General features: G+C 40.8%; 1 protein-coding gene across 1 annotated transcript in view; it reads left to right on the plus strand.

Annotated features, from left to right (window-relative positions):
• The window catches only part of NBAS (neuroblastoma amplified sequence), a 364123-nt gene that overhangs the window by 164076 nt on the left and 188884 nt on the right, over nt 1–11163 (plus strand). Inside the window, exons 33-34 of the mRNA XM_019538135.1 lie at nt 3632–3745; nt 6904–7061. Of these exons, the coding sequence (XP_019393680.1) occupies nt 3632–3745; nt 6904–7061 (272 nt within the window). The remainder of the gene's footprint in view (nt 1–3631; nt 3746–6903; nt 7062–11163) is intronic.

Consider the following 11163-nt stretch of genomic DNA (forward strand, 5'->3'; position numbering starts at 1 on the left):
TACTCAGAGAGGTTTTGGGCTCTCCATCCTTGAAGGTTTTGAAGACCCAGGTAGCCAAAGCGGGTTGGATTAGATGACTTCCCGAGGTCCCTTCCAACCCTAATTTTCTTTGATTTTATGATTCTAAGTGTTTTGGCCTTTTATTTTCTTGCTACTTTCTTGTACTCATATATGAAATTGTAGTTCTGAGACAGCTTTGTCTAGTGAAAGATATTTCAAATATCTAAGGGGATAAACTTACCTCTTAGAAAATGGGTTCTGGTTATACACTATGGAGCTTTCACTCCTTTACTTGAATTTGTCCAATATTCTTGTTCAACTGGTAAAAACACGTTATGAGATTACTCTTACTTTCCATGATTTCACAGACAACTGAGGGAGATACAGGGCTTGTATACATGTGCTGTTAATGCAGCTGAATGAACTCTGGTACTGTTCAAGCCTAAGTTTATTGTTCCTGGGCACTACATTTTTATGTGTCTGGGCCCACAGCACATTGAGCTCTGGCTTCTCTGACCTGGCTCAACATGCTGCGGAGGGGCTGGCTCGGGCACAAAGGTGCTTCAGTGTGGGGCTAGCCAGCATGCAGCCCCCTTCACTGAAGCACCTTTGTGCCCCAGCCAGCCTTGTCACCATGTACATGTGCATTGCAGCAAAGAAAATAATGCAGCAGTAGAATAGTACTCGTGTCTGGCAGTACTCTCCTGTGATGAAGTTAATTAGTTTACTCTGCTTTAATAACACCATATGTGTAGACAGTGATATTTTACTGTGGCACTTAGTTAGCTCCACTGTAAATGTTTTGTGTAGACGCACCTACAGTGAGTTTTTTTTACAGCAAATCAACAAATCAGTAGCCTATTTGGGAGCTGGAAACCCAGGAGATCCTGGTTCCCAGTACCCTTATATATATTCAGCTTGGATGTAAGTGTTGTTTAACATTAAAAAAGATACAGAATTAGTATATAGAAAAATAAGCTTGTTATGATGACATTCATCTTACTGGTGGTCTTTTTTTTTTTTCCCCTTCTCATCTTGGATATCTCTAGTCAGTAGTGCAAGGGACAGGGATTGAGGATCTAGACTTTGAAAGCTCCTTCACTTTTATATGATTTAAATCCCAGGTCACAAGCCGTGAAGCTGTGGCAGTAAGTTTTCAGGTCTAATTAGAAAAATGAAAAGACGCTGGAAATCTGCAGGTTGTAACGTATTAAGTGACTACACTGAGTCAGTGCAGACCACGTTGCGGGGTGGAGGGAAGGTTTTAGCTGTGCATTGCAGGGGATTTGCTAGTTGTATTGGAGTTGACAGTTACCCTTTGGTATAACAGTGTGCATCAAGATAATGGAAGTTTAAATGAGAAGAGTGGAGGTAGAATACAGACAAGAGTGCCAGAGTGCAAGGAGAATGATGCTGATCTTTCTGTACTTGCACTCTTATAAAACATGCAGAAATATATCCTACTGCTCCAAAATAAATTAGCAAAAAGGAAAAAAAAAATGCTTCACCATATGATCACTCAGGCTCAATTAAGAAAAAAACAATTCCCAGCTCCAAGTGGGCCCCCACTGATTTTAAGCAGAAATAAATTGCAGTTGATTATTGGCCTAGCTGAAATCTGAATAACAAAAATCCGATTACTGCACTTTTATTGCTTCTCTTGTGTGCCTGCTGCTGAGAGACAAATCTCTATGTAGGTACAATACATTAGAAAGCTGTCAGGCATGTGGGGTGGCCACAGGGTGGCGGGTGGAAGAAATAGGAACATTTCCCTTTATAAGTCACCAATTCAAATTAGCCAAGTGTGGAAATGACCAAAAGTTGTTTTTGATTTAATTGCAGTTCATTTGCTTTGATGAAAGGAGAGGAAGGAACCTGTAGTCCAGCTTCCTTGGGCAGAAAGTTCATGTCTCACAAGTCATGATTGTGACTAATTGGCAATACTATTAACAGGCCAAAGAATGAATACAGAGGCCAAGGTATCCTCCCACTCTCAAAGATGGTTCATTCATATCGGAACTAGAGGCATTTAGTTGAGCTCTTTAAATGGAGCAGTCAAGTCTTTATGGATGTCAATGAGCAGAATTTATGTCAACCTTTTAAAAAAAAAAAAAAAAAAAGCCAAAAAATGTGTTCTTCCTTTGTTGAATTAAATGAGTGAAACTAAACAAAATAACCATGTGGCTTGAAAATCAATAGCTTTTAATTGTTTTATAATACTTTAACACAGATCTATTTAATGTTGCTAATAGAGTCAAATTATTCCAAGACCGATATATTTATGCAGTGACATAAACTGATTTACTTTAATATGGCTCTATCAGCATAGCATCCTTAAAATCTTCTCTGAAACTTGAGAAGAGGGAAAAAGTTTTAAAAACTTGTATTGAAAGAGTCCCTTTAATTCTACTTAGTCCATCTCTGTAGTTCTCTCACAAATTGAAATACATAGAATTGTACCTTACTCCTGTGTGTTTTATTGCCCCTTCCTGTAATATATGCAGTACACCGTGTTCATTACAAAGTGTCAAGTAAAGGGAGGAATATAAGGTTGAAAAAAACACGAGAGGAAGATTATAGGCACTGATTACAACTGGTTTTCAAAAGGAAATGGAGATTTATCCAGAATAAATATTCCTGGCTCAATTTCTATTTTTTGTTCAAACCTATAAGATAAACTTTATCAGAACTCAGGGCCAAACATACTAGATGCGTAGGTTCAAAAAAAAGGAACTTTTTAAAAATTCCTGTATTGGTCATATTTTATTTTGTTTTTTAAAAGCATTGCTTAGGAGCAGCAATCTATTGTTGCTTAGTGATAAGCAGTTGAACAAATTAATTCTCAAAACCTTCAATAAAAAGTTAAACCTTAGTCTGAGCATGGGGTTAATAGAGAGCAAGAAGAGCACGGTGACAGTAATGCACAATGTAGAAGGTCAGAACATGGAAAATCAGATGGAGCTTTTATTCCTTTTGAGACTGCAGTTGGTATCCCCTACATGCTTACCTTAAATGACTAAAAATTGAATCATGTTGTTTTGGTTGAAAAATATCAGGCTTTTGTATAACCCAAAATTACATTTAATCACTCTACATCCTGGATGAGTGCCCTACTTGTTGAATTGCTAGTTACTCTTCATTGGTCTCTCTCCCCAAGATGTGTCAGGTTTGCCATTATACAGAACTGGAAATACTATGAAATAATAGGACTTTTGTATGAATTGGGAAAAGTTCCTACCCAGCAGCACTATTAAACTTACATTAAACATCTGATTTTTAAAGAGCTAAATCTTAGGACCCCAGTTCTGAAGATCTTGGCTAACATATAAATAAAAGTTGATCAAGGCCATATTTATTTTTTTCCAAAGCAATTTTTCTTTAGCATATCTAATGATGCATGCAAATTCCTTAGCAGTATATGAGCATAATGTTTTAGCATTTAAATTCATTAATGACTGAAATGACTGAAATTTTTCATTGGTTCTGTCAGGAAGACTTACTGCCTGTTGGTAGCAAACAAACCACTGTTCTGTGCCTGAAAATGGGTTCTTTTCATGCTACAAAGTGCTACAAATTGGATTTCTATTGACTTTAAAATAATTAAGAAAATCACTTGTGATTTTACCTACAGGAGATGACCAGATGGAAAGAAAAGGCCAGGTTTTGATCCTTTTAGTGGAACAAGCTCTCCATTTTCAGGACTACAAATCAGCTAGTATGCATTGTCAAGAGCTTATGGCCACAGGTAAGGTAAAGAAATTGGTCATTGTGTCAAAATGTAACATATGTGGCCATAGATTGGGGGTGGGCAAAATATGGCCCGGGAGCCCAATCTGGCCTCTAGTGATTCTTTTGGTCCCACCTGGTCCAGGCACCATCCAGCCTGTGGTGCGTGTCCTGCTACCCCCAAGTACTCAGTGGGGCTGGGACAGCTCCTTCCGGTTGCTGCTGCTAGCTCTGGCTTTAGCCCCAGCCCCATGGAGACTGGTGGGGACCTGAGTGTGCATCCCTGATCCCAGCCCACCCTGAGCCTACTCCAGACTGGCCTGCCCATGAGGAGTGGCATTGGCAGCACCTGTGCAGAAGGTGCTGCTGGGCGTGAGGGAAAAGTGGCCATCCCCTGTTGCTGCTGCGGGGCCTTTCTTGCTGTAGCTGCTGAGAGCTTCTGCTTGGGTTGCCCTATGGTTTCTCTGTCACCATCACCAGCACTGCCTCTGTGGCAGTAGAGAAGAGCTACAGGACACCCTGACACTGGCTCGGTGGCTGCAGCAAGAGGGGTCTGCAGCGGCGAGTTCAGGGATGGCCTCTTTTCCCCTGTGCCCAGCAGCAGGTTCTGCCGCAGCACTGCTGCCGCTATTCATTGTGGGTGGGCCGGTCCAGAGTGGGCATGGGATGGGCTGGGGCTGTGCGTGCCAGTCCAGAACTGGTCCGTTCTGGCTGGGCAAGTCCAGAGGAGGCACGGAGTGGGCCAGGGCTGGGGCTGTGTGGTCAGTGGCTACTGGGCACTGATGGCAGTGGCAGTGGCAGGCAGTGGCGAGCCACAGGGCCTGCGGACTCTGGGCTTGGTGAGCTGTTGCTGGTGGGGGAGGATGGTGCTGATCGGCCTGCAACAGCTCCCCAAAACTACCTACTGTCTGCTGGAATTTATGAATTATAATTCAGACAGCCTTTATTTCCATAGCATAATTTCATAAATCCATCTCAGCAGGAATTTAGTTTTAATTGTTTCCACAGACTTTTTTTTCTCCAAATAAGTCTTGGAAGAGTGAGGGGAAGAAAAGTGTTTTTCATTTGTTTGATTGTATAGATTGTATGAATCCTGCTATGTGCTTGATTTGAGCAACATTTTCACTAATGAGTATTTATTAAAATAGTGAAAGACTTTCGTTAATTATATGATCCATATGTATTTTGAGTTTGAGAATATCCATTTATTCTTTCTTTTTCTGTGTAATTTTTTTAGTTCTGATTGAGCAAAGTAAGCTATACTAGGATCTGTTTCAGCCTGCAAAAATTTCAGCTAAATCAATTATACTATGAAGATTTTCAAAGCCAGGGGTGCACAGGATCAGGCCATTTAAGCCTGTTAACGTCTGCCAAGGAAGCGTTCCTGTCATAAAACAACCCAATGTCAGCTGCAATAAAGTTGTTCAGATCTATATACCACCTGTGTTGCCACCACAATATGTTGGTATATGTGGAGCAACAAGGGTATGCATGTCTGTTTGCTTGCTATTTGTGATGCAGTAAAAATGTTTATGGTAGCACAAAGGCAATGTCTGTTTCCACCCTAAAATTCTTTCAGTCCTGCCCTGCAGTTAGGGAGCTCTGTTAACATCATGAACCTGGTTGCTCCCTCTTTCTTTTGGGTACTAGCTTTATAGACAAATTGAAGCATGCAACATTTTTGTAGCATGAACACATTTAAAGCAGATATTACAAAGAAGCCCATATTCCATAATAATGTTGTGTGCTTCAGTAAATACAGACCATACAGAACAGTTACAGGCCTTTGATTCTCAGTTGCATCCAAATCTCACACAGTCTTCTCAGTTCTGAGTGTAGCAACAATAAAGAAGAAACTCTGCCCCCTCTTGCCATTACTCTCGGGGTGAGTCTAAGGGTTTTGGGGAGGGCTTTGTTAGGTGATTAGGAAAAGCTGGAGATGCCCCAAACGAGGAACGGTTTACAAGAAGGATGTGGAAAAATTGGAATGAGTTCAGAAGGAGTGAACAAAACTGAGCTCTAAGCAGGGTTTTGATGAGTTTTCAACCCTAGGAAGGGTTGGGGAACAGCTGTTCTTTGTGTACATATGGCATAGGTCAAAAAGTAATGGGTTTAAATTGCAGCAAAGGAGATGTAGGCGGAATATCAGGAAGAACTTTCTGTGAGGATGATTAAACATGGGAACAGATTATCTGAAATGTTGAGGAAGCTCTATCTTTTAGAAGTGTTGAGGAGAGCAGATTAGATGAATACTTAGGTAGAATGACTCCTGTGAGGATGAGTCTGTTCTGAACATGGGTTGTACTAGATGACCTCAGCTCTGCACAAGCCCAATTTTTTGGATTCTCTATGAATTGGGACTAGTAGTCTCTTAGCCCCTGGAAGGTTTATGTGCATTTTGGAGAACCATGCTTTCTCATCTGTTTCTACAGTTTGCACCCTACCAGCAGGATAAAGCATATGATGACAGCTAATGGAAAAAGTTTAAATGTCAAGTTTCTCCCTTTCCTTCCAAATAATTTTTAATTCTCATATGTCTGATATGGCATATGCAGACATTTGTAGATATTGGGACATGGCGGAGGTGGTGGTGGGGGGGAGTTTCTCCTATCCCTCACCTTGATGATCAATTTGGTCCAAAACAGAGGAATTATATTATTTTATTTGGAAAGAGCAAAACTAATAATATATACTAACTGAATAGTTCTACACTTCTTTATTTTTCTTTTGAAGCGGTCTGGTTTAATTTTGTTTTTGTGATAACAGTAAATATAAATAGACTGACTCTGTGCATGGTAGGGTCGAGCGATGTTGTAGCTATAACAGTTCAGAAATTATGTGAAATCTTTTATTGAACCAGCTGTAATATCATGTTCTCATTTTTGAAAGAAAGTCAAACTTTCAAATTCAAGACATTCTCTCCATCAGGCCACCTGTGTGCATCCACATGCATAGATTGACCTAGATCACAATAGCTGTGCGTGTGAGAACTGTTCTTAACCAGGATGTTGAGAAACGGACAACGTGTATCATAATCTCATCTGGTTGTTTCGCTGATACAGTAACATTGGTTATTAGTGAAGGTTGATTTCCTGTCCTCCCTTCCTGTCCCCCTTAAGACTTGTAAGCATTCATAACTAAATGTTTAAACTTAAAAATTGTTGTGTTTCATTGTAGGTTACTCTAAAAGTTGGGAGGTGTGCAGCAAGTTGGGACAATCGGAAAGTTATGCTGATTTAAGTACTAGAAAGGAACTTATGGCTTTTGCTCTGACCCATTGTCCACCAAATGCCATAGAGTCACTGCTGGCAGCAAGCAGTTCTCTGCAGACCCAGGTACAGTGCATTTCTGTCAGCTTTTCCCAGACAAATTGAAAATGTAATTGAAAGGGTTTTTTGTTTCGTTTTGGTTTTTGTAATCCTTTGTTTATTTTAAAGTAGGAGCTGACTATTTTTGTATGGTTTCAAACTTCCACACAGCTTTTTTAATTCTTTAACAGTCTTTTATCTATTTTACTCTTTCTTTCCTACCTAGCATTTTGTCTGAACAGTTAAAGTATTGTTTGTTTGCTTTCTTAAATATTTTTCTACTATAGGTAGACACGTTTCTCAAGTAGAAATGCAATCGCTTGTCGGATATCTACTGATGGTAGACAAGTATTCATAGCCTCAAAGATTTCTGAAGTGCAACGCATTTGGCTCTTTGACAGAATGCTCCTTTCTCTCTAATACTTAAATTTGTTTTCTTATTTTCAGATTAAGCATTTGTTTGGGATGTATAATTAAGCCATTCTTTTTAATGTTCTTTTTTCAGAGTCTATAAGGACTTTATACATTATAACACAGCTTCAATAAATGTCAACTTCATGGTTTAGTGCTTTTTAGAGGTTCTACTAAATATAGGGGGAAATCTTTTATTTTTCCCCATTAATTTCACCCACGGTGGATTTAATTACTGATAGTTATGGTTTAGGTTTTGATCCTCCTATTGACTCTGCACTGCCAGAGTTAATAGTAGGATCAGGGCCCTACATATAAAATTTATTATGCATGCAAAAGCATAAGTTTTTAGCTATTTTATTGTATGTTTTGCTAAGATGACTAATCCTAGTTTTTATAGATGTGGTGCAGTAGTTCAGTTAGTCATAAGATTCATTTCTATTAAGTTTAACTCTGTTTCTGCCTGTGCACTTGGAATCTGTCTAATTGCTTCATACAATATGAAGTTATATAGAAGAAGGGCTGGAAGGGACCATGTAGAGCTGGAGTGAAGTCAGGGTTAGATTGGCCACTTGGGGGTACCACAGCTGCTCTCGAGGCCAGTCCTGCTACAGGACACCTGGCAGCAGTTGGGGAGGGGTTCTCTCCCAGCCTCATTTGGCAACCAGCAAAGCCCAGAAGCATGAGAAATACCCATAGCAATGCCTACATCATCCCTGACCAGTGGCTGTCAAACGTTTTCTTGAATACTTCCAGTGATGGAGACTCCACGGCTATCTGGGCAGTCTGTTCCACTGCCTCACTCTTCTGTGTCACACCTTGCATTTCAGAGCATTGAACTTCATCCTGTTAGCTGCAGACCAGTTTCTAATCTGTCAAGATCCTTTTGAATTGTGCTCCTATCCTCCAGGTGTTTGTAGTTCTTCCTAGTTCCCTATTGTTTGCAAACTTTCTCAAGAAGTTCTCAATTTTGGGCCCAGGAAAGGCCCCTGTGGGTCTCCACTTGAAACCTCCTTCTATCCTGACATGGTTCTCCTTATAATCACCCTTTGCTTTTGGCTACTGAGCCCGTTGTCTATCCACCCTTGTGCATCCCACATTTCTCCTATTTCTCTATAAAAGGGTCATGATGGACCTTGTCAAAAGCTTTGCAGAAGTCCAGATGCACTGTATCCACAGCACCTTAATTTTTTGTGAAGACAAAGTAGCTGTTGAGTAGTTCTGCCTTTTGTGCATCTTCTGTTAAGAGTTTTCCCTACCTTGTTGAGAGAGAACCCACATCTTCCTTCATCCTTGTTTTCCGACCAACATACTTATAGAACCTCTCTTTGTTGTCTGTAATCTCCCTTAACAGGTACAGCTCATTCATTATCTTTGCCTTCCTGATTTAGTCTCTGCAGGTTCTTGCTGTTTCCTGGTATACTTCCTTGGTGACCTGCCAATTTTTTGTATTGCTTGTATGCTTTCTTTTTTGCATTTAAGGCAGGCATCTTGGAAGATCTTTGTGCAGCCACATTGGTCTCTTACCATTCTTTTTGTGCTTCCATTGTGTCAAAACAGTTTCTTCTTGGGCTAGCAATACTGCACCTTTTAGAAGCTCCCACCTTCCTGGGCACCTTTATTGTTCAGTCCATCTTCCCATGGTACTGGACTCGGATGAAATCTACTTTTCTGGTCTGGTGTCTAGCAACCAGCCTAGTTTTGCTGACTTCATGTTTTCCCTATCTCATGATCTGGAATTGTATCATATTGTGATTGCTTCGCCTCAGGTTGCTCATCAGCTTCACATCCTTCACCAGTTTTCCTTGTTGGTTAGGACAAGATCCAAGATAGATGATCCCCTAGTTGTATCCTCCACCTTCTGGAACAGATAGTTGTCTTCCACACAGGGTAGGAACTAACTCAACCTTTTGTGTTTGGCTGAATGGTTCTTTTCAGGAGATGTCTGGAAAACAGAAATCTCCCAAGAATACCAGCTTACAGCTTTTAGATAGATTTATCACTGCCATGAAGAGTGCCTCATCCACTTTTTTTCTTCCCAATTTTGTGGCTTATAATAAATTCCCATCTTTATATTGGTGCTTCATCTTTTACCCTTTGTCTTCATCGAAATGCGTTCAGCTCTGCTCTTTTCTTTCTTCTGAATCAGGGAACAAATGTGTGTTTGATATACAAGGCAACACCAGCATCTTTTCTCCCAACCCTTCCAAAATAAAATGTAACCCTAAATATGAACATTCCAGTCACAAGAGCTGTCCCACTGGGTCTCTGCAGTACCTATCAGGTCTTAATTTTTTTACAGGCTGGGGTTTCCAGCTTATCTAATTCATTCCCCCTATTTCTTGCATTTTTTTTATATACATTGGATGTGTTTTGCATTTCAAGTTACACACCTCCCCTTTCCACTGCTTGTTGCAGTGGAAAGGATATATTTCAAACTTTACTTACTAGGCCTGTGTAAAGTGGCTAGTATTTGCTTTGGATTCGGCCAATTTGGGGGACAGTGATTCGATTTTGGTGATTCGAATCACTGTCCCGCATTGATTCGGCCAAATCTGATTTGGATTCAGCTGTCGACAAACTGGCCAAAACTCCAAATTGGACGGGCCCCATCCCCTGCCCGCTGTCCCAGCCCTGTCAATAGCTGTCCTGCCCAGTCCCAGCCTCCCAGCACTTTAAAAAATAAAAAAATATATAAAAAAGACTGGCACTTACCAGCTGCTGCCAGGTGCGTATGTATGTGTGTGGGGAGAGGGGTGATCCCCGCTGCTCCTCACTGCCCCATGCTGCATGGGGGATCTGCCATGAGACCCCAGAAGGCCCAGCAGCCACTGCATCATCTGGTGAGTGTGGGGCTTTTTATTGAGCCGGGAGCTGGGGCTGGGCAGCGTCCATCTTCATCTATTCACCATGCTTCTCTCTTCTTTCACTACCTGCTGTCTCTCATTTCCTTTTCCCATTTTATACAATGTGATACCAAACTTAAAGCAAAACAAAAAAAACCCCCACATAAAACAAACTGCTAATAATGTAAATAAAATCAACAATTTTCCAAATAAAGATGATGGTTGTTTAGCAAACATCTTGATTGCATTGTCCGCATGTTGTCCTTAGTGTTTTATTCCTATTTTAGACTAAGAACTTGGGGCAGGAAATGTGCCTTTTGCATGTTTGGTACTGACCACAGTTCTGAGATGCACCATGGAGATCAAAGGATCATAGGCAAGTAGGGCTGCAAGGGACTGCATGCTTAGGTTCTTGCTCAGGGTAGCATCATCCTTACCTGAAACAACCAAATCAGGTGTCCACAACTTCTCTAGGTAGCCTGTTCCAATGCTTAATCACGCCCCCTGTCAGAATGTTCTTCCTAATCTCCACCCTAAATTTCTTTTGCTGTAGTCTGAGGTCATTGCTTACCCTCAACCCAAAATCATTAACAAAGATGTTCAACCAGGTATCTGTGATACCTGCGAGATCATAGTTTTTTTCACAAGCGGTGGCTTAGAACCCAGGACAGTCCCATAGGGAACCCTGCTTGATACTCCTCCCAGCCGACATGAAGCTGCTGATGACATTGAGAACAATGATCCAATAAGTTTTGTTCACCTTGCATTACTTTTATCTAGTAGATATTCCCTTAGCTTGTTAATGAAAATGTCATGGAAGACGGTGTCAAAACTCTTGAATACATCAAGGTATATCTCACTCGCTGCCCCCT

The sequence above is a fragment of the Crocodylus porosus genome, unplaced genomic scaffold, assembly GCF_001723895.1.
Source record: "Crocodylus porosus isolate Cpor-Errol unplaced genomic scaffold, CroPor_comp1, whole genome shotgun sequence".
In the NCBI taxonomy this organism is placed as follows: Eukaryota; Metazoa; Chordata; order Crocodylia; family Crocodylidae; genus Crocodylus; species Crocodylus porosus.